This window comes from Pyrus communis, chromosome 5, assembly GCF_041283825.1.
Source record: "Pyrus communis isolate YQ-2024b chromosome 5, ASM4128382v1, whole genome shotgun sequence".
Classification (NCBI taxonomy): Eukaryota; Viridiplantae; Streptophyta; class Magnoliopsida; order Rosales; family Rosaceae; genus Pyrus; species Pyrus communis.
In genome coordinates, this window is record NC_142569.1 from 11,610,090 (window position 1) to 11,633,695 (window position 23,606).

General features: G+C 37.8%; 4 protein-coding genes across 9 annotated transcripts; 2 read left to right on the top strand and 2 right to left on the bottom strand.

The window, feature by feature from the left end:
- Positions 1-508: 508 nt before the first annotated feature.
- Positions 509-5,170, bottom strand: LOC137724760 (fanconi anemia group F protein (FANCF)). Of its 3 annotated transcripts, none has more exons than XM_088694275.1 (10): positions 4,831-5,168; positions 4,615-4,710; positions 4,091-4,518; positions 3,555-3,762; positions 3,001-3,171; positions 2,664-2,764; positions 2,292-2,360; positions 2,146-2,186; positions 1,944-2,047; positions 509-1,500 (listed from the first exon to the last, which is right to left on the bottom strand). In XM_088694275.1, the coding sequence occupies exons 1-9, from the start codon at positions 4,996-4,998 to the stop codon at positions 1,983-1,985; spliced, it is 1,347 nt and encodes a 448-aa protein (XP_088550401.1). In that variant the 5' UTR covers positions 4,999-5,168; the 3' UTR covers positions 509-1,500; positions 1,944-1,982. The 3 variants fall into 3 exon arrangements, with proteins under 3 accessions (XP_088550401.1, XP_088550403.1, XP_088550402.1); XM_088694277.1 differs by having other exon boundaries at positions 4,253-4,518; positions 4,831-5,140; XM_088694276.1 differs by lacking the exon at positions 1,944-2,047 and having other exon boundaries at positions 1,330-1,500; positions 4,831-5,170.
- A 102-nt stretch (positions 5,171-5,272) lies between these two features.
- On the top strand, positions 5,273-7,002 carry LOC137726927 (Glutathione S-transferase family protein). Its single transcript, XM_068465882.2, has 3 exons — positions 5,273-6,094; positions 6,381-6,630; positions 6,718-7,002. The coding sequence occupies exons 1-3, from the start codon at positions 5,307-5,309 to the stop codon at positions 6,910-6,912; spliced, it is 1,233 nt and encodes a 410-aa protein (XP_068321983.2). The 5' UTR covers positions 5,273-5,306; the 3' UTR covers positions 6,913-7,002.
- Positions 6,951-13,059, bottom strand: SUVR2 (SET-domain containing protein lysine methyltransferase family protein). Of its 3 annotated transcripts, XM_068465877.2 has the most exons (13): positions 12,840-13,033; positions 12,477-12,516; positions 11,656-11,891; positions 11,495-11,539; positions 11,255-11,371; positions 10,781-11,162; positions 10,329-10,531; positions 9,327-10,124; positions 8,862-9,127; positions 8,672-8,738; positions 8,514-8,564; positions 7,570-7,666; positions 6,951-7,347 (listed from the first exon to the last, which is right to left on the bottom strand). In XM_068465877.2, the coding sequence occupies exons 3-13, from the start codon at positions 11,836-11,838 to the stop codon at positions 7,319-7,321; spliced, it is 2,238 nt and encodes a 745-aa protein (XP_068321978.2). In that variant the 5' UTR covers positions 11,839-11,891; positions 12,477-12,516; positions 12,840-13,033; the 3' UTR covers positions 6,951-7,318. The 3 variants fall into 3 exon arrangements, with proteins under 3 accessions (XP_068321978.2, XP_068321977.2, XP_088550396.1); XM_068465876.2 differs by having other exon boundaries at positions 9,327-10,531; positions 12,840-13,059; XM_088694270.1 differs by lacking the exon at positions 12,840-13,033 and adding an exon at positions 12,654-12,828 and having other exon boundaries at positions 9,327-10,531.
- Positions 13,060-17,521: 4,462 nt separating this feature from the next.
- Positions 17,522-19,806, top strand: PDLP1 (plasmodesmata-located protein 1). 2 transcript variants are annotated; one of them, XM_088694278.1, is made up of 2 exons: positions 17,522-18,457; positions 18,565-19,806. In XM_088694278.1, the coding sequence occupies exons 1-2, from the start codon at positions 17,665-17,667 to the stop codon at positions 18,630-18,632; spliced, it is 861 nt and encodes a 286-aa protein (XP_088550404.1). In that variant the 5' UTR covers positions 17,522-17,664; the 3' UTR covers positions 18,633-19,806. The 2 variants fall into 2 exon arrangements, with proteins under 2 accessions (XP_088550404.1, XP_068316404.2); XM_068460303.2 differs by having other exon boundaries at positions 19,065-19,806.
- Positions 19,807-23,606: the final 3,800 nt, after the last annotated feature.

Consider the following 23,606-nt stretch of genomic DNA (forward strand, 5'->3'; position numbering starts at 1 on the left):
GTATTATATAATTATGCGAGTTCCTCAAGTTAAAGGTTCTTCTACCTTATCATTGTTCCAAGTTTGGAAACAATTTGAGTGTAATCGGTGATATATCTTTATCTGAGTGTTTCACTTATTACGTTTGATGTAACTTGTCCCGATGATAGGATAAGATTTCTCCCCAAGTCGAATTGAGATTCTGATCGGATGCTAAAGTCTCACCCTTAGTTACTCGACATCTATAAAAATCAACGGATGCCAAAACATGAAGTTTTGGTAGAAAGAAGTTAAGCGAAACAAAATGTGGATAAACACATAACGATCCTCACAATTTTAGGTCACTTTTTCCAAATGGAAACAAAAATTAGGTCGAGTTTGTTTATGGCAGTGATCTTGGAATTGAATACAAAACGAACATGGCAACGAACAGTGGACACCAAACCCTATCTGTGGAATTCACTTTATCTTTTTGACAATCAAAAGTAGAAAGATTGCAAGAATAATAATATTTGCTCCACTCATAAAATGATAAGAAATCGCAATTTTTATAGTGTGCGGAAATTATTTCTCCAACATTCATCTCGCTGAAGAGAAGCAAAATAGATCGAAAATGAAACAAAATGTTCATGCTGTTATTTGCCAACTCTCATGGTAAATCTATGTTGCATGAATATATAGAATCGAGTAAATCGAAAATATATCCATCTTAAAAGGAAAAAAAGTGTCCATGTACTATAATGGTTTCGGTAAAATTTACTCCGTCAAGTGGACGGTAACGGAAACTATGAGCGATGGTCATCAAACCCGTTGTCGAAGTTGAGAGAGTAGCTCTGAAGATCATAGCTGTACCGGTTGTAGCTCTTTTGCCATCCCAAACCTTGTTTCCATTGTGACTTCAGCTTCCAAAACAACTGCCTCAAAAGATATGAACCGCGGCAATAACCCATTGAGGATGCACTGCTTTGATTGCCAACAAGCTTGACCTCAGACCCAGCGCTTGTGATTCCCTTCAATGGCTTCGAACACTGGATTTTCCAACAGACAGAGATGCTAGAAACTTTCATGTTTTTAGTTCCTCCTCCACCTGGACCGTGTGCCATTTTATAGAGAGATGGCTGGAAGCAAAAGGAAGCAGCAAGAATGATGGTGTAACTAGAAACAGGTAAAGCCACAGATGAAGCTTTCAAGTAACAATTCCCACTAGCAGGCATCATCAACAACATGTCGCATTCTCATTGGTCGGAGCGGATAAACGTTACAATCAACAATCAAATAAACTTTTTTTGACACTATTCCAGGTCCTATAGGACCCAGATTTGAGAAGGAATTGATGACTTGCCTCAAGTGATGTAATGTCAGTAAAGGGAGAAAAGCACTTTTTGAAAAAAGTTGATTTTTCTTATCTGTTGTTTTTTTGCTTCTGATTCAAAGGAAGCTTGATGGCGAAAGTTCCTGGAAGCATATAAGTGGAATCAGATCGACTCTTTTGCCCAAAGTATCACACCGGCCATATCATACCTACAAGAACAATAGAGTAAACTTATTAATCATTTTCTGTGAACTTCATATAGTGTTTTCATCACATGGTTGGTCACAAAAGGCCCCACAAAGGTCACCAAAAATTGTGTCGTGTAGATCTTCGATACCAAGATGATTAAAACAAATAATTAAGCAAAATTGTGCTTACATACAAAGCATATATCTGAGCAAAATATAACACTTACACAGTTACACTACTGCATTTAGAATAGTCACAAGTTCCCCAAACCAAAAAAGAAAATACTCGTTTCGAATTTTCTTTCGTTCCAACTTCAAAGGATTTATTAGATTTCAACTTATATATTTAGTTCCATAAATCTAAGCCTACATAAATTAATCTGTCTAACACTTCATATAACGAGCAATAAATGATTAATGGAGTAGAAATTATTCAGATTTGCATGGAGGATAAATATGCTTACAGATGACTAGCAAATATTTCAAAACAGTTATCGGCGACTTCAGGCTACGTGAGAGCCATTGACATGAAAAATGTAAAGGCACCAAATTCTCTCGGCAAGTTCACCTGGAATTAAGTTACGAGTTAATTCTAGAACTTCCTTTAAGCATTATTTTAAGAGAAAAGGGGAGGGGACGACTGTTCAATTAATTTAATATACTTACAGTCATTGTGCTCCTTCTTATCATTAGCACAGTTGCAGCATCTGCAAAACAAAGTGTGTGAATTTCTGACTGTAACGAATTATTGTCTCGCGACAATCATACATCTGGGCAAATATTATCAGTAGGAAGAGTTAAAATAGAAAAACCTCATTGTTGAAAAATCTCCTTGAAACTGAATCTGAATTTCGCTCAAGTAAAGTCTAAACAAGGGTGACCTGCGGTAAAAAGTATTGCATAATTCAATTACAAAACACACTTGAAAACAAGTGATAAAAATTCCATAAAACTAAACTAGTTTACGATGTCATATAAGATATCACGATCAGTCATTCTTATTAATGGATATGTACTTATTAAAACTATTTCAATAAAAAATAAAAAAGGCGCTTAAACTAAACAAATGTAAAGGGGGGAAATTAAAACCATTCAAAACCTATGACTCAGTTCGGTTCATATTCCAAAATTAATTCAAAGTCCACAGCACATTCAAGCATTTCAGAGAATGTATAAGAATATACCAGGAAGGAATTGCAACAGCTGCAAGAACTGGGAATACTTTCCACAACTGATGCATCTGATTTCCCAGAAATCCACTCAAATACTCGAGAATGTCACTTCCCTATTTTCACACATATAAGACACCCATGATTAGAAATGCAAGGAAGACAAAACATGAACCAGCAATGAAGAACAGAGAAATCCCAAAGCTGCAGAGTAGCAGACACTCAGGCAAGCGGGCAAAAAGGACACGAAAAGAAAGTAATTAATAATGGCATGCATAGCAAATTTTACATGTACAAGTGTACACCACACACACGCACACATACGTATACTTGTATGTATTTAATATTGTACCTTTGTACATGTTGCTTCCTGTTTAGATTTAAGATCTGTAGATCTTCCATGAAGTAAGTTGCATACTTCATTATATTGCTCTAAAATATTTTTGTAGTCATGAGAAATTGACATCAAATGTTCAATTAGAGAAGTCCATCTGCTTGTAATACACCCTAGTAACAAGAGCTCCTGATTCAAGAGAGGAAAAGCATTCAGTTATTATTGTGAGTAAAGTCAGGTAACATATCCAGTTTCATAGTTTGACATCGTCTTGTAGGATGTGCAAGGGGCAAAAATTTCTAGGATAAGAAACAAGAGTACAGTTTATTCCTAAGATAGAAATTGACTATATTATTAGGCACCTAAAACTCTCTTATGAAAGAACTGCATAGTATGCATCTGTGCACATGCAGGGGAGATGTTAATTGTATAAAAGCTTAGGGCACATAACCAGGCAACCTTGAAAATAAGGAATATTTATTGTCGGAGAGAATCAATCGTTCAAGGGATTTATCAAAGTAAAAATAAGAATTCAGTCTAAGTTGGTAATTTCTTTCTTGAACTGAACTTACAATTGTCTCGCACAGACCGTCATCACTGCTTCCTGCTGAAATATTCAAATTTAACCGTTCAAAAATCTGTACCCACTGAATCTTCGGGGCTGAAAATATCATACTGGCACCTGACACCAACCGAATAGTTCTCTTATCAAGAAAATAAGAGAGATTCTTTGATTTCCATCGGTTCCATGTCATAGAACCAAGCAACCACTCTACAATCCTGAATAGGAGCCACAAGATATTCAGTTCAGGCACCAGCATTGAGAATCCAACAGTAATATTTTGATTTTGCATGCAAACTTTTCTAGAAATATAAAAGAAAAAACACGTAACTCAACTAATTGCATCTTAGAAAACGAATTTATGGCAGACATACTACCTTTACCAAGAAACTAGCCACTTACTCCTTAAACCAGACACATATAGTAAACGACTCTACTATAACTCCTCGCACCATGCGGTACGCATAGGGAACAATTCACTTCACTCACACACATTACTAACTCTTCCACAAAATACAAGTTTGTGCACACACATATCCCACTTACTCTGGAGCATTTTCATGCTTTAGTTGTCCCTTAAGCAAGTTATCATCAAACTCGCTCCAACTGCTATGTCTGACACTTTGAGAAAGAACATCTAAGCCTGCTTCAACCGATGTTATGAAAGACACAGTATACCACCTCCTCAAGATCTCTTGGACCACATACCTTGTGAAACCATCACTGCCACAATTTTCAGTCGTTGTAGCTGGTGCAATTCTTTGATCAAGCGATGTGTTCTGCAATTTCAACTTGTTGAAGTACGCATTCAGAGAGTCATGCTCAGTTTCCGATAGCTCCTCGAGATCCATCTCCACAGTTGCCGTCAGCAAAGCTCTTAGATGTACATCCCTCAAAGGCAATGTATGAATGAGATGTTCTAATACAAAGCGCCGTGCCTTAGCAAGACTAGCAGACGACAGATGAGCAAGACCCTGGTTTATCACAAATAACTATGACTTAACAAACAAGTTCACTTAAAAAATTCAAGGTGTCAAAACAAAAATCTTCACAAATTTACAAAACTAAACCTTAGGGAAAGAAGCAGCTGATGTCATTTCAGATAGAGCTGCATCAAGTTCCTCCACAGAATTCGTATAATCATCTGAGCTAAAACTTCCAAAAACCTGATAATAACACCGAAACAAGATCTCATCTTTCGGTACCCAAATGAAAGAACAATGGAATTCAGAGATACCCTTGTTACTTAAATGAAATAAATTGCGAAAAAGTAGTGAAAATTTGACCTGCTCAAAGAAGAGACCCCATTGAAATGCTTTCTTGACGTTGTGAGAGTCCCAGTGGGCAATTCGACCAGACGATTGGTACCCAGAAAGCAGAATCAGTATATCTACGAACCCTTTGATCAGATTCACGACTTCTTCCATGGAGATTTGTGGGTGCCTCCAGCCCATGGTCTTCTTCCTTCCGCCTCTGAAGTCCAAAAGACTCAACTGCCCAAGCTCTTTCAATGTAAATGTTCAATGGAAAATACGAATTGGAGGATACGATTGTCAATTTCATCAAAGAGGCGGAGCGGCGGCGTCTGGCTGTTTGGGTTTCTGATTTTCCCGCCCTCTAAATGTCAATTTTTCTCAATGTGACGGGCACGACGCCGTTTTACCCAGTTCACGCGCGGACATTGACGTTGATGTCCAAACGACGTGTCGTATAGAGGGGACTTATCCTCGATCAGCCGAACTGGAAACCCAGCAGTCAGAAGATGTCCCTGCTCAGCACCCCCCACCTCCCAACTCCGCCGCTCCACAAAACCAGCACCTCCAGATGGACCAAACACAAACCCAGCATCTGCCACGTCACCGCTAAAATGTCCAGCAACAACCAACCGCCGGACCCGACTTCCCTCCTCTCCTCCGTCACCAAGCTCCTGTGGGGTCCGTCCCTCCCGCCCGGCCTCCTCATCTCCGCCGTCCGAACCACCTGGCACTCCACGTGGCGCATCATGATGTCCCAGCTCGCCCCCTCCGACCCCACCCTAGGCTACACCAGACCACCCTCCAAATTCCGCGCCTTACCCAACCAAATCCCCCGCCAGTCCCAAACCTCCCTCCACCTCTACGTGGGCCTCCCCTGCCCCTGGGCCCACCGGACCCTCATTGTCCGGGCACTCAAGGGCCTCGACGACGCCGTTCCGGTCTCGATCGCCGCCCCGGGTCTCGACGGCTCTTGGCAATTCAGCAACTCCGCTATTTCCGACCCGAATACCATTACCCCCGGCCCGGATAAAGCAAACGGATGCAAAACTCTGAAGGAGGTGTATAAATCCAGGGCGGGCGGGTACGACGGAAGGTCCACCGTGCCGATGCTTTGGGACTCGAAGAGGAAAGAAGTGGTCTGCAACGAGAGCTATGATATAATCCAATTGTTCAACTCGGGACTCAATGAGTTGGCTCGTAATCCGGGTTTGGATCTTTCGCCAGCTCCATTGAAGCAGAAGATTGAGAAGTGGAATAGCATAATCTACCCCAACGTCAACAACGGAGTTTATAGGTAATTAGTTACTAGTTAATCCTCTAATTCTTTGTTGTTTCGACTATAAACTACTCTTCTAAACTACTGTGATCGTATATGGTGATTCGAATTTGGTGAAAATAAAAAACGACTTACTTAACTCACGTCTGCATTTAATTCACTTTTGAGTAGGGGAATATGCACGAATTGAACCGATTATCAATTGTTTAGTGTCGTTAAGTTCTATTTTTTATTGAAAGTTTGAAACAGTTCTATTTGCGTTTGCATCCGTTTTTGCTCTTACAGTATGTGCCGATTTTCGCAGATGTGGGTTTGCTCAGTCTCAACAAGCATACGACACGGCGGTGAACGAGTTGTTCGATACACTGGACACGATCGAGGATCATTTAAGCAGTTCGAGATACTTGTGCGGAGGCGAACTCACACTTGCAGACGTTTGCTTGTTCACCACGTTAATCCGGTTCGATCTCGTCTACAACGTGTTGTTCAAATGCACCAAGAAGAAGCTCATCGAGTATCCCAACCTTCATGCTTACACGCGTGAGATTTATCAGGTACCGCTGCCTTCTGAACCTTCACTCCGACGAAGTTACTGGTTTTGTTTTATCGAGCACTGATGAGAGTTCGGTGTTTTTCTGCAGATTCCGGAGGTCGCAGAAACTTGCAATTTTACTGCAATTATGGAAGGGTACTACAAAACCCTTTTTCCACTTAATCCGGGCAGCATTCAACCCGTCATGCCCGCCGGATCCGAGCATGAAGCCCTCTTAAGACCTCACAACAGGGACTCGCTGTTGCTTCAAGGCAAAAGCGCAGCGGCGCTCTATGTTTCTTGAGCCATACAACAACTCAGTTCAGATGTGTATTTTGTATATTTTGGTGAACCAGACAGGATAATAAAGATAGCATATAGGCATTTCCGAGTACATATTTTTCTATTTACACAACGCAAAACGCAACCGAGGAAAATGCATTATATAGCATCGCCATATTGGCAGCCATATAGAACTAGTCATTTAAGCAGTACCGCTAGCCTCTGCAAACACCGCACGCGGGCAGTGTCTGACCAAAAATGTACCATCAATGGCACAAAGGCACCAAATGGGACATATATGTATAAACCCCTGTACAAAAAATCCAAAAGATCTACCCTCGGCTTCATTCTGCACCTACGGTTGGGATACCACCAACTGTCGATGCACTGACCCCCGACATAAATTACTTGAGGTACATTCCCGGCGTTCACCTTGCAATTGATGCAGACCTAGATCCTATTGCGAGTAGAAGAGAAAAGGTTAGCATCAGAAGCAACATCTGATTACAAGAACAATCAAAGAGTGCCCCAATTATTGATGAAATCGGATGAAACTTTGAACTCGGACTAATAAATATCAACCATGTATAGAGATAAGTTGGGCTAGAAAATGATCATCGCAGGCAAACAAGGGATGTGCATCTTTGGTGCAAGGGGCGCAAATGGAAAATACACTTACTATTTGAACGTTTCATGTTCCTGCAGAATTTGCTGCCACATAGGCACTGGAACACCTTAACAGGATGATCATGGTCGTCGAAGTCAATGCCATAATCCTGCAAAAGCATCCCGAATAGTGCAGTTAAGAGGGGCACACAAATCCAAAAGAGTCATTTATACAATACTATATCTATATCCAGAGCCGTCACCAAAAATATCACGTAATGCAGCCTAAATAGGAAACTGATCTGGACGTACTAAGGTATCATTTTGTGCTTGAACATTTTTAAAGGATGAAGCTAAGTGTTGTCTTCGGGATAAGCTCAAGTCAGCAGACCATATTTGGATGCATCGATCTGTTGTGTGGTGGTAAGTTCAAAGTAGGTACTCGCGCATCAGGTATGTTTAACTAAACCATATCAATCAACCGTTCTCCTTTATGCATTTTTATTTCGATGAGAATGAGGCCTTTCACAATCAATAGATAAATGGTTCTACCGAAAATCAATTCACCGTACAACTTCTAAGAAGTAGAACTGGCTTCGTGAAGTCAATTGAACTATAAAAAGTAGTAATGAAGATCACTTGTAGATATGGCATTTAACGTACATATTCCCATAACCAATCGAGCACCCTTACCAAAATTAGTTATGAAACCAAAATCAGAAAAATACTTTTACAACTCATCAATTTGGTGAAATTTAAAATGAAAACATTTGATTGAAATGGAATTACAGTGGGTTTTATCTTGATAAAAGATCATGGTAAGACTTGGCTCAATAAATACAAGACTAAACCAAGAAATAAACTTCCAAAGCCGCCTAAGAGTTTCAGCATTTTAACTTGCCACAGAATAAAATAAATAAATAAATAACTCTTTCATTGATGATTCATTCGTGTTTAAAATGATTCATAAAAAATTCATTCAGATTATGCTAAAACTTATAAGATAAAATTTCTCACCCAAGTAAGCTCTTCCAAGGCATTTACTTTTCTTGTTGTGAAGAAGGCAAGCTGCACAAGACGACATAACAATATTTATACTTGGTACCTTGAAGAATTATGTGTGCAACGAAGTAGATAGCTATAATTATGCAAACGAAGGATCAAAGGTTCCATACATGATAATAGCAATGATCTGGGGTCTCCACTTCAACTGGAATTTCAGCCAAGTTTGCATCCAGACATCTAGCATAATATGCAAAAGAGATCCCACGGTAGTAAATATCTTAGTAAAAGAAGCATAAAGTATCACATGAATGGAGGGCATGACTAAACCAAAAGTACAGGCAAACAACGAAGTGGCATTACCTGTGATTAATAAACCTGGCAACATTTCCATAGTTTGTAGCATCCAAACAGAGAGCTTCTTCATCCCTCAAATCTGCTTTGGAAGCCCAATTTGCATCCAGTAGCACTGGATAGGGACGCTTGCCACTTCTGGAGCTTTTAATGTTCCTCTCATGTAACTCTTTGCTGGTTAAAACTTCTCCAACGTACTCGCACACAAAGGCACCTTTCGGCAGGTCCTCCAAGGTTTGGAGACCCCATCCTTTTCCTTCAGAAGTGAAAAATACCTGGAATACAGCGCAAATCAAACAAAGTGTTACAAAAAGTATTATAGACAAAAATCTTGTATTGACATGTTATCTTTCGAGAATATAACCACTAAAACCCATGAACAGTTTATGCACAAGATTTACATCAATAAGAAAACAAATACCCCACTCCATCAACTAACAATAATCAGAAAGAGCATTTTGAATAGATTCTAACCTGCAACTTGCAATTTAAGCCTCTCTGGACTACTCGATTTCCACACTGTCTATGGCAGCCACACTTGCTCCAGCATTCTTTAATAAATTGCCTCCTTAAGTGGCCCTTGCATGGTTCTAAACAATCATCATTCTTGACTCTTTCAAGTGGGCAGCTTTTACAATAGAAAGGACGGTGTTGTTGAGGGTTGCGAGTCATAGAGATACACTCTTCCAAGAAATCATCGTTTAGAAGGCCTTCTCGCGTGTAAGCAAAATCCCCCTCAGTCTGAGATGCACAAACACAAGGTACAGACGCCAATAGGCAATCACCAAAGCAAGTTGGGCAGCAATTTGCGTCCCCAATACCAGAAAGGCGGAAGTTAATAGCAGCATCTTGGAAAACAAGGCTCTGGGAGATATAGAAGAAGGATGGTGGATATTCATTGTTTTTTTCATTTACCCATGGTATTTTGACTCTTTCTTCTCCTTTGGTTATGTCATTTATGTCATGATAACTCCTTAAATCATCAGAAGGTAGATCACAATGTTGTACAACAACCAGACCACGAGAGTCTTCCAGTTCACCTTCCTTATCAACCTCAGCAAAACCATTAGAATCAGCTCTCTCACCTGCTTGTCTGGATTCACCAACACCATTCAAAGACAAGGGTAGTCTTGGAACTTGAGAAGCAGTAACGGCAGTAGGGCATTCAATACTAACAGGCCCATTCAAAGATTCCTTAGTTCCATGCACAGAATCGCAAGCAGTAGTTTTTTTCAATGCATCAAGATTTGGTGATACACTTATAGATCCATCCTGTGATTCACCATTGGAATTAGTTCCCAGTTCCAAGAAGCTCTCACACATGTGCCCCAACAGATTCTTTAGAGAAAAGTTTGGGTCAATGATTTTGTATGAATGCAGATATTTTTCCTCCGTCAATTTTATGACGGCATCTAGCTTAGGCATATGAAAATCTGGTCGTCCAACAGCTGAGTTGCAACTGAATGAAAGCTTTACCTCTCCCAGGGGTGAAGACGCAACTTCTAAGTTAGAAGATTCCTCTTCAACGGTTGCAAACTCAAAGTTCGTATTCCTTTCATTACTTGAAGCTATGATATCACTTCTTGTACTTTCTCTCTCCTGGGCTGCCACAGGTTCTTGATTATTTTGTTCCCGAGTTGCACCATTTTGGATTGGAGGGTTTTCTTTACTTGAGGGATCTGCAAAAGACCAAAACAAAAATTATTGTACAAAAAGATCATTGAAGGTAATAATAATTACCCATAAAAGTTTATGCCAGTGTTATAATACCCAAAAAAGTTTATTCCACAATGTATTATTTTTTATGTTAAAATTGGCATTCATAGATATATTTAATTCATGGTTAAAGTGGTTTATTTTGGTTCCTGGGTCCAACTATCCATCACGTGAGATATCAATGACAGCATACTATAAGGCGAACAAAGTACCTGGAAGGATGACTGCTATAGGAACCTCATCTTGTGCCATGTCATCAGTGAAGGGCTCATCTTTAGGCTTCATTAATTGATGAGAATCAACCCTCTGTTTCGGCAAAAAAACGATGCCTGACTCAGTACTTCGCTTTCCACGCTGTGCCAAGGGATTAGACACAACTGGTTGCTTGCCCTTATTTTTGTTACCCAGAAGGGGTGAAACTGGTTGCTGCAATTCAGCCCTTGAGTCAGGTGACCGTGTAATATCCCGTGGCAACATAGAGTTGCAGGTACTTGGGGATGGTGAAAGTAGACCCCCATGAGTTTTTCGCAACCTTTTCAGGGGGCGTTCAGGTTGATGAGGCTGTGTCAATGCTTCCCCCATATTATCCTCTGGCTAGAATATAATAGACCAAAAGGTAAGTTAGCAGATATAGGTAAAAGGGTGAGAATGTGTGAAACACAAGCAAGGGAGTTAAGTGTACATACATCAGCATTTGTAGATTTCTTCTTCTGTGATGAACCCTCATCACCACTTGAATGTATTCTTTTCAAGGGACGAGCAGGTTCACGACGCAGCTGAGGCTCTTCTTCCATATCTTCCTCCTGATAGGTAACAGGACATAATATGTCAGGAAATGCAGCAACAGATATGTCAGAAACTATAGCCACAAGGTTGAGAAAAACAAGAAATGGAGCGACAGAACCAACGTAATTCAAATTACATACATCATAGTTCTTGCTTTTCTTCTTCTCCTCCTTCTCTTCCACCCCCTAACAGAATAAATCAAAATCAAAAAGACATAAATAGAGAGACAGAGAGAGGGCAAACAGATAAAGAGAATGGAAATGGAATAAAGAATGCCTGACCAAAGAGAAAAGAAATACACCTGAGTATCCTCCGCGTCAAATATAGCATCTAGAAGAACTCTATAATTTTCTTCTTCAATCAGCTCCCAGTTTCTGTCAAATAATCTTAAGAGATTTTTCAACACTGGTTTGACCTGTTTTTCATTAATACCAAGCTCTGCCATTGCTTTAAAGGCTGCGCTCACTCTTGGATTCGGCGCCATCACTGTCCGCTCACCACTTATTTCAACTGTGAGCTTCCCAATGCAAAATGTACCTACATTTTCCAACAAAAATGAGAAATGATGCCCAAATAGGAGTTTAAAAAAATATATTTGCTAGTTCATTACACAATAGAAAGGCCACCACCATGAAACCCTTGAAACCAAAAATGCAATCGACATAAAAGTATTAGAGGTTTCAATGTGACACTCAACAACAATCAGATGTTCCAATATCTTTAAAACACTACACAAGCAACAGTCTTTCAAAATCCATACAGACGATAACAGATTTAACTGATAGTTCCTAGTTGTGTATATGCTAATTTCATCTTTCACTTCGCACCCTTCCAGCATAAACTAAAAAGCCCCAATTTGGAAATTCGAAAACAATATTATGTTTCTACTAGAAAAGCACCAGAGGAAGTCAATATGAAACCGAATCGTACATACACATCCATCAAAAGGGTCAAAAGACTAACATTAGTTCAGGTATCTATAGAATGAACACAGAAAACTCTCCCTCCTCTCTCTCCCATACGGGGGGAGAGAGAGAACGCGAGAGCTCACAAAAACAGAACTTGAAGCAACAAAATCTACATGCATGCAAAGTACAGCACTAATAATAACAAAAATCTTACCAAGAAAACCGCTTTGGAGCTTGATTCAGTCTACCAACACCTGAAAATCACCCAAAAACAACAAGTGTAAGAAACCACAAGATATTTTCTTTGACCTACATTTTCTCAGTAATCAAACAGAATTTCCACAAATATACTCCCAAAACCAAAAGCGCAAGCAAGCTTCAATCAATGTACCCAGAAAATAGCGAAATGAAAACCCAGAACCCAGAACTTGAAAATGTTTCCGGAAAGTACTGTACAGAGCAGAAAAATGTTTCGGAAAACCCCCAAAAAGAAACGCGAAATTGGAAAACGGAGAGGTTTCAAGGATCGAAATTGTTTTTGAAAACCAAAAATTTGAAATATGGGTAGCGAGCTTACCAGCATTTCTGAAGAAATTGGGGGGAGTGAGAGTGTTTAGAATTAGGGTTTTTGAAATTTGATCCGATTTTATCCACTATTCACTCTGTCGCTTACCCACTATTCACTCTCAGTGGACGTGTAACTGCGTGAACACTTGTCATGTCCTGGGGGCGAGTACACGAACGTCTGAAATATTTTGTTCAGAATTTGGTAACTTAGTTTATGTGTTGTGGCAGCTATATGCTATCATGCCCCTGAATGTTTAAATTCTAAATTTCTTTTAATTTTGTTAGACGATAAATTTATTAGATTAGAAAATTAATAAGATTTAAATTTATCCCGTGCTGCAAGAGTAGTACTTATTTTTGGTATACATCAATTTCTTAGATGGTAGATTCATACATAATAAAACAGGTTAGAAGGTAACTAACTACTAACTAAATCAAACATTTTATCTCTAATTAGAAAGAATAGTCTTTTCCAAACGGGAGTTTTGTTGATGATTGCATTCGGGTGATCGTTTATATCAACATATCAACGTTGTGGGTTAGACCAATAACCTAAGGTTGTGTGCCTACTCTATTTGCAGTCAAATTTGAATGTCATCCAATTTAAATTAGAGTACTTTACAAAATATCATCTTATCAGGCATAACAATCTCTCAGACAAAAGAAAAAACAACAACTGTACAAAGGTGTAGAGTTTAGTGATAAATAAAAAATACTTTTACTTGTTTGTTTGCTCGCTAAAACAATTGAGTGCTACAACATCAAATTCTAAAAATAACGCACAAAATTCCATTTGTGGCCAATTAGTAATGCCATGTTTAGATATTAAAGCCGAGTTTATGGAAGTCTATATATTACCATGATCAAATATAAAAGACGGGGATGACTCGATGGTTAGAGACGAATTCCGCACTCATACTTCACACGATACGTCTTGGGATCGATTTCTGACGTTGGGGAATAGCCTGATGGTGGTCACGAGAGCCTGAAATGCCTCTATAAATCTTTCTGCCTTACAATGATGGATTGCTGTGGCGAAGCCACCAACTAGTCCTCTTAAAAAAAAAAAAAAAAACAAAACAAAACAAGAATATAAAAGAAATTTTACGGTTGGCACATCTTCTCCTGCAAATCGATGACAAAATATTAACCCAGTGCTTCGCGTTGAATTCTAGGTGTGAATTCATTGTTCCTGACTAAATGTCGCCGTCGTCGTCAACTTTGCAATCTTTTACTTCAACATATTCAATCCATTTACCCTACATTGCATGGTACAGAATGGTCATAACCCTTGCACTTTATATCCTCTTTTATATAAGAAAATAATCAGATAGGAAGAGTTTGTTTGAAGGTTAGAGTTAGTTACTTTGTAAGCTAGTATAAATTGTAATTTCTCTCATTTTCCGTAATCTGTTCAACTATCAATACAAGCTTTAATTTCCTTCTAAACCCTTCATCTTCTTCTTCTCTGTAATTTGGATAGTTTCATACCTCTTCCAATGTAGTTAATAAATACGATTGCCGGATCCTAGTCGTGTGTGCATTGCCGATAATCGTCCCAAAACACCAGTTGAAGCCCATTTGTTCTGGAAAGAAGGAGGAGGACCGACAACATAAGCATGGACATGAAGGTGATGAAAAAGAAAGTACTTAATTTTTTTTCTTTTGTGGGATTTATCGAGCGTTTTCAGTCTTTCTATAAGCAATCTCAAGCAGAACTTAAATGACATGGCAAGCTTAGGAAATCTCACCGCGTCAACCATAGTAGTTATCAAAAACCTTGGAGAAAAAAGAAGAATGGCACGCTCAGCGGAGATTCAACTTTCATTCCGGGTGAAGGGTGGAGTGATCTTGAACATTTGTTGGATATCCTCGATTGAACCGAGTGGTGGAAGGCTCATCTTGCAAGCTTTTGCGTTGATAGCCATTGTCATAACCTTTCCGCAAGCTGCAAGGCAGATGTTATTTGCCTCTTGTAGCTGTAGGAACCCGTTATCAGATTTATCATCCATGTCTTCATCAGCAGAAGACTCATCTGGATCCGAGGAGATTGCTAATAAAGGTTGTCCTTGAGCATAACAGTTATATTTCTGTGAAATAACATGCCATCATACAACAAAACATAGCAGCTTAACAGGAAATTTATGGCTTTCGCCAAATGTCGACACTTGAGAGTCCAACGTTACTAAATCTTTCGATTTTTTGATAAATACAGAAGCGCATATAATAATTAAAATTGAGAGGTGTCATACCATATTTTCCATCTTTGATTGAAGGGAAAACGTCAAGCCACCAAAAAAACCACCAACAGGTTCTGCAACTGGAGGGCAAAAAAATCAAGTAGACATCAATACATTCGGCAACAAGTTACCAATAACAAACAACAACATTTGTTATAGTACCAAAAACAAATATCATTATTCATTGGAAGAAAATGAGAAAAAAAATCAAAGAATTCATGGTGAGTTGGGATTTTAAAAAAGAAAAGATGACTTAACATGGCGGAGATAACAAGAAAAGGAAAAATAGAAAATTTGAAGGAATCAGGTTGAGATAAAGATTAATGCTTCAAAGTTTATACCTGATAATTAACTATCGAATTCACTATTCGTGGATCATGTAAGTCAAACTTGAGACATACAAGAAAAAATAATATTATTAAACTATAGTGCTAGTAACATCGTCTCTTGTTAATTACGAGCTCAGTTTTTTGAGACAAAGAAAATGTTTATGGTGAGATGTACTTGTCACTCTTTTATAACTCAAATATTTGGTCAGCAAAAGGCAAATAGCGTAAATGAGTTTTTCTATCTCTCTAATTACGTGATGTGCATAAAGAGATAAAAAGAAAACTGATATAACCCTCGTTGTATGGTATCAAAGATGCATTTTCTCAAACTTTTAGTCAAAGCAGCGACGGATTGTGTTCATAATCATGGATATGCTAGTAATCCCTTAAAAAGAGTAAGGAGAAAAGGAAACAAAAAATCTCAAAAATCTGTTTCTTGTTGACTGAGCAAAGGATGTAAGCTTTAGTGAATCATTAATCGATCTGTACAATACTAAAGGGTACGATCGTTAACCATGCATTGATGCTTCTGAATATTTCCTCTTTTGCTTCTTCTGGGAAGCCTGTCGACTTTCTTCATATGAGTTTCTTCGTGTGTTAAAACCTTCAAACGGATTAGAGTGCCACCTTTCCGCTGCAGCCTGTCTTTTTTTTTTTTTTTTTTTTTTTTTGCGTGTGTTGCGCGTATTCTCACAATGTCTTCTTTAACATGCCCATCAATTTCATTTTTTTTTTTGGAAATTTTATTTTCAAAATTTTAATAAGCACATACGTAGCATATGTACAATTGCTAGTTCTTAATTAGAGAAAGACAATCTTAGGTATTTCGAATGATTTATCAAATTGAGGTGCTCTTTTTATACATATAGAGAATAAAAATACTCAAAATATTAAAATATGATTTGAACTGTTAAAGTTTAAACAAGCTTAAATGCCTAAAATCCATCTTATGCGGTGGCAAGGTAACAGTTTATTTCGTCACATCCTTTCCTTTCCGAAAATGTATCTTAGGTCACAAACAAACTTCGAAAACTCCAAATTACCATTCAACGCACACAAAAAACACACTATTCAGTCTAAAGTTTTGCTATATTCACGTTGAAATTTGGCAAATTGTGGTTGGATTAATTAAGTACTCAATCTGCTAAATATACAGAAAAGTTGAAGGAAAACTTAAATTTTATGTCTATGCTTTATATATAGAAGCGTGTTATATCTCAATTGGTGAAGCAAAAGGGTAGAGGCAGCAACAATCTTGTTGCTCACACAGTCACTTTAGAGACTAAAACCCTAATTCCCATGTCGATACGATCTTCTTTCAGGCCACTGCTGTGCTGCAAACCATCAGGCCACTGCTGTGCTGCACACACACACACTATGCATGGCATGCGAGTACAGCTTATCAAATATTGAAAAATGTACGCGTTCTTAATTGCAGTCAGAATGTCAAACCAATATATATTCAAAAGCACGGGGTCAAAAATGATCCAATCAGTGTACTCCAAAGTCCAGGTTTTGCAGCAAAAGAATCAAATCAGATCATGAACCCAAACGAAATTTGTAATTTGACTTGAATAAATATTCTGTAACTTGAATTGAATAAACAGCTTAATTTAGTTTTGCTAACAACGATATGATCTCAAACACATCAAATTAATGAGGCATATCAGAGTAATTATGGGACCAAACCGAGTTAGATTTGGATTTGGTTTCACGGTACAAGAGGGCCGAAGCGGGATACTCGTACGAGCAAAGGAGTTAGTAAAAACTAAGGTTACCGAGGTTAACCAAACAATGTTAACGACAAAACATGTCTTCGTATTCTCTAAAATTTAACTTTTTTCGGACAACTTCGGACACCTTATGCGCTCATAAAGAAATAGATGATCAAACACGGCCAAAACGGCTACAAATACAAAAAACACGTGCCTAAATAAGTTTACTCTTACTCTATTTGTTCTAAAGAGGGGTATCGAACTTTGGCTCAATTATGGCCCTAAAATCAAAATCAAGGTACGCAATACTTTGAACTCTATGCCTCTCTAGTGTGTTTAAATCAAAGGAGCGTACAACCTTTGTGCCCAAAAGGGCAATAAAAGCTAGCAAAGCTACAAAAACACAAAGCCGGCCCAAAAAGCACCCCCTCCAAAAAAAAGCCAAGCTCCTTGTTTTTCAACTAAACCCAAATCTCTAGAATTCTCGGAAAGCACCTCGCCAAAGAAACTCCAAACCCCTTGTTAAACCTTCTATGGTGTGAACAAATTTCATGTCCCACAACCCAAAGATGGTTCTTCACACTTCCAAGCCCTCCCCTTCCATCTTCTCTTCTCTGTTTTTCGTCACCCTCTTCGCCTCCTTTCCTTTTTCCACCATTTCTGCTGATCTCACAAACTTGATCTACAAAGGCTGTGCGAACCAAAACTTCCAAGACCCGAATGGAGTTTACAAACAAAACCTCAAATCTCTGTTCGATTCTCTGGTTTCTCAGTCGTCGCAAAAGACTTACTTTTCCACCACCTTTGGCGACGGCCAAAACGCAATCTTGGGGGTGTACCAATGCAGGGGAGACCTCAGCACATCCGACTGCAACCTCTGTGTGAAAAAGATTCCACCTTTGGCCAAGAAACTCTGTGGGGAAGTCGTAGCAGCTAGAGTCCAGCTGGGTGGGTGTTACCTGAGGTATGAGGTTGCTGGGTATAAACAGGTTCCAGGGACAGAGTTTCTGTTTAAAAATTGTGGGAAAGACCAGGCAAGTGGGGCGAGTGCTGGGTTTGCGGACAAGAGGGATACAGCTTTTGGGATGGTGGAAAATGGGGTGAAAAATGGGAGCGCTGGGTTTTATATTGGGACTTATCAGTCCCTGTATATTTTGGGGCAGTGTGAGGGGGATTTGGGAAGCGAGGATTGTGGGGATTGTGTGCAAAGTGCTGATCAGAAGGCTAAAAGTGACTGCAATGGTGCAATTTCTGCGCAGATTTATCTGCAGAAGTGCTATATTAGCTACAAATTTTACCCCAATGGTGTGACAGGCATAACTTCTTCTTCTTCTTCTTCATCAGGTAGTGTCTGAGACCAAAAGAAAAAAACTTTCTTTATCTTTGAAGTATAAATTTTGAAAAGTGATGCTTATTTTCCTGTGTATTTTTCTATTTTTATTTAATTGTAGGATTGAACAAATTAAAGAGAATCGAGGGCGAAAACAAGAAAGTAACCGGAAATAAAAACGATGTGTGAAAATCATCGTCATTTGGATTTTTTTTGGGTCATTCTCTGGAAGGGTTTATACGCTTTGTGTTGATATTTGTTTTGAGCATTTAATTCCAAGTTGTTTTTGGCTGGACACACTTTGGTTTTTATGTGGGGTTCTTAAATTTTTTATTTAATTTCTCTTTGAATTATTTAATTTCTGTTGGAGATGCAAGACAAAATATGATGTGGGATCTCTTTGAATTATTTAATTTCCGTTGGAGATGATAATAAATTGGTATGACGATAGATGAGAGAGAGAGACAATTGTATGGTGTTTTAGACAAACTCCAGCAGTTTCCTTTTCTTTTGACATTTAGTGTCTGTTTCGACGTGCGTTTGATAAAATCACTTCTATTAACAGCGCTTATGAAGTAATGTGATTTGAAACGAATGCTTAATTGGTGTATGAACTTGCAGGGTCTAGGCACCATACACAGAGAACAGTGGCAATTGCAGTGGGAGGGATAGCGGCTTTTGGGTTTTTAGTTGTTTGTTTGATGTTTGTCAAGCAACTCATGAAGTCTATGAAGAAACATGGTGGGAAGCATGGAGATTACCGCTGAAGATTAAATTAGTGCTTTTTTAATTAAGACAAGTAAGCGTTTTGTACAGCTATTACTATTATATTAGAGAAAAAAAGTTTAATTAATTTAGTGCAGATTACCGAGGACATGAGATGGGTTCGAAGATTGAAACGCTTTTTAAGAGATGGGTCAGCAGCAGAGCCAGAAAATCAAAGGCTGCTCTTTGTGTGGCTCTACCGCTGAGATGGATGCTCATTGAGTTTTAGGAAAATTAATGAAAAAAATTTGAAATTTTTTTGTTTTAACGATAATGATAAAAATAAATGGTAAAATGAATTGTATCAGGATTGATTTCTTAGTGTAAAAATATAAATTTTTATTAAAATGATCAGTATCGAAAATTTTTTGTTAAAATTTCTTTGAGCGTTAGGGTTCATCAACTTTTGATATGATAGAAAAGAAAAGCTAGTTTGCTAACTCTGGTTGGGATTTTGTTTGTTTTATGCAGATTTATAGGGATCCTCAAATTATTTTTCTTGGTTGAAGATATGCTTTTTGGCTTTTGATTTCGCTCTCTCATTTTGTTTGAATATTTTACTTGTTTTGAATCAATCATCGTGATAAAGAAGTTGGCATGATCCACTTTCCTTCTTTTTTCTATTTTTGCCATTTGGCTCTTTTGCTTAATGACATTTAAAAGCGGAAATTGATTAGCTCCTTACACGTAAACACGTCAAAATTATGAGTCGTACGCGAAGAAAAATAGCTCTTTCCGAACGAGGAGGTAAGTATTTTCCTTTGCGAAACGCTTGCGCCCAAAATCACAGGAAAAAAAAAAAAATTTAACGAAAAATTCGTCGTAATGTTTATTTTAATGAAAAATCATATTTTTATATTAAAAAGTTAAATCTGGTACTATTTATTTTACCTTTTATTTTGTCTTTATCGATAAAACTCAAAATTTTTAAATTATTTTCATTAGTTTTCTAAAAAAAAAAAAAAAAAAAAAAAAAAATCTAAGTTGGATGGTGAGGTGGGAGCATTTAGTAGTCAGTTTCCTTAATCACGCACATTAAAACACATGTGCAGGATTAGGTGGTGCTCACAGCCCACAGAAGGTATGATGCAGCTTTCAAAAGTATGTTGTTGAAATATTAGTTTGGTTTAATTAATCTTAGTAGCATTGTTTATGGGCTCGTTTGGAAAAAAAATTTAAAATATTTAAACGTATTTTTAAAGAAAATGTTTTTAAAACTAATATTTAGTAAAAATACAAGCATGAATCCCAAAAAAGCATTTGAAGCACATAATTAATGTTTTTTGCATGAATTAGTTTTAAGTGCTTTTAGAATTTAAACATATTTTCATAAAAGCATTCTCAGTCATTTTAAAATTATTTTTAAATGAGTTCTATATCTTTAATCTCTAGCTAGTTGCCTAATCATGCAAGATTTGGGACCCATTTAACAAGTGCTAGTGCTACATGCCTTTTTTTTTTCCCAATCAGCTGAAGCTTATTTTATGCATTAATTCTGATCGTGAACATTGTTGCAAAGTACTTCATGGCATTGTAGTAATTTAGCAGTGTTTTTGCATGCTTAGTTGGCATTTTGTGATTGGACGTTTGCTCGTTTTCAATTATGTAGACGGTTATATACGTAAAAGGATACTCTCTGGATCTCTTTCACCAAGTTCACCCATCTGGGCTCTAGAAATTTGATCAAACAGTTAAAATTATTATAACTTTTAACGGGCCTCTCTGTTTATAGTCGTTTAATCAAATTTCAAAAATCCTGATGGATGGATTTGATGGACTTAGCGAAAAAGATCCGGAGACGATCCATTTCCGTTATATACTTCTAGACTAAGCAATGAGATGGGACATATGTTCTTTTTACTTGTCCTCTCTTTGTTGGTATCAAGGTTGAAAGTAAGTAATCAAGACTCAAGAGTAACAAGTAACTTCAGATGTAAGAATGAATGTTCTGAATGAATCAAGCTTTATGCATCGAAAATTACAAGCTTGAACCTCCTTCAAATATTTCAGAAAGTATTTTTGCTCATCACCATAACTTATGGTGTATACTCACCATTTTATTTATTTTGAATTTCAAAATTCGTGTAATGGGTAGACACAAATCTCAAAATTTAAACTTATCTAATGGTAAGAAATAAGGTGGTGAGCATTACCACCATTTGAGAGTAGGGAGCGAAAATGCACTCAATATTTCATCATAATCAAATAAACAGGCAAGCAATCCTTAAAAAGAAAACGAGTTTTAATGAAAAGCCTATAGTATTGTTCACTTTAACGAAAAATCACATTTTTACACTAAAAAGTCAATTCTGGTACTATTCACTTTACTCTTTATTTTGTCCTTATCATTAAAATTCAAAGTTTTCAAGCATTTTTCATTAATTTTCCTTAAAAAAAATCATAAAATTAAATTATTATCAAATGTTGAGAATTATTCGATAAGTTGGATTGTAACAATTATCTTAAGCGAGTCACACAATGTCATTGTCATGTGTGAAAATTATTATATATGCAAGTGTCGAATGCGCTTTGGGATAGCGCCACAATCACATCCTCAACTTCACCAACGTTTGATGTTTTTGCCACGCAAGTTGGCCGGGCCAGCAGCTTCTTCATACGAATGACTAGTTACAAACTTACAAATCCAATTAACAAAAAGAAAATTACAAGCTCGATTCATGCTTTTTGGTTTCTCATGATGATGAGTTTTATTTGGTTTGGAAGCTAGTTTTCACACCATTTTTCTCCCTCTAAACACCATTAATTTCGGGTTGAATTAGTCAAAAAGAATCAAGAAACATAAATAAACATAAGCGTGCAAACGAAAAAAAAAAAATTGGTGTGAAAATCTTCTCCCCTTGATTTTAGTTGAACCATAACCGACACCTAACAAAAGAAGAACTTTTACACAAGATCATTCATCTGATTGAAAAAATAATCATCGGTAAATCACTGATCTATTCCCAAAGGGAGAACACTTGAGGATTCATTTGACATGGAAGATTCGATCGGAATTGATAAGTCACAATTTTCAAGGTATATTGAAAGAAGAAATGATAAATTTGTGGTCAACTTGGTGGTAGAAGAAGGATTACTCGAGAAAAAAAGTCATCCATGGAAGCATTAGAAAGAAGAAGTTTATCATCATGTCCTATCTTCATGTCTGATCCTCTAACCCTAATATCATTCTGCTCCACCTTCGAAATTCCTTGAACTTAGATGGTCATTTATTCCGTTCCAATCCAATCCCCCCAACCAAACAAGGCCTTAGGACATAGTTCTACCATACTCTAGCCATTAAGTCCCAGCTCTATCATTCCAACGAGTCCGCAGGCATAAAGCTATGCAATCAGTAAACTGTACATTGTTGGTTTAAGTTCTAAATTCACAATCTTCAATACAACTACCACACCATATCTCACCACATATAATTCTTTTTCCAAACTGAAAAACCAAAACCATGTAATGCGTATGCTAACCAGTCACTTCTTGTGACATCCCTCATCATGTCATCATTCAAAATAGCAAGCGTGGCCAGCTAACACAAATACACACGCCAACCATTGATCAAAGGGGTTGAAATGAAAGGGGAGGTAGCTTGTACAATAGAATTGTGCATAACCAACATATCACCAATGGACTAGTATAAGGGTCAAAACGCATAGAGCAATGGTTATGACACAATGTTCACAACCGAGTAGCCAGATAAAGGAATATCTAAATCAAAAGTCTGTGCACTAAACTGAACATTCTAATAGAGTGATGCCCAATTAACTCAGCCAAACCAGTCACCGATCCATCATCTATGGATAACAGGCATTTAACATACCATGTACTTGAATCAAGTCAAATGAAAGACCCCTCGACCAATCCCAGAAAGGATTTGGTGAAAATACGTACACTTAGATCATGCATTGTACAGTTCAGATACACAGTAAAGAAAAGTTCTTGGTGCTAGAAAAGGATATCGCTCATCTGTATTGCACTATGAAAGACACCCTAGATTTGTTGACCGTGCCAATGCAAATGACACCCCCCTAAATGGAGCCAATTTGATGCTGAGTTTCATTGAGCCTCATGCCATCAAATAACTAAAAAATCCTGCTCCGCAAACATCTTTACATAAAGAGAGAACGCTGATTAATTATGCCTCACCCCCTACCATACTCATCTCAAACAAAAGTTCTATCACTAAAATGCTGCCATAAAACTAGAAGCCCCACCCCACCAAGACGCTTGCCATATGGAAGTTTACACCAAAACACGAAACCAAAACCGTGATCTTTAGTTAGGCATAAAGCTCATCGCTCAAGGAACAACATATGTCGAAGAAAACTCAAACTTTGCAAGCATGACAACTGAATTTTCATTGAATTTCCCAACTCATTGCACATCAAA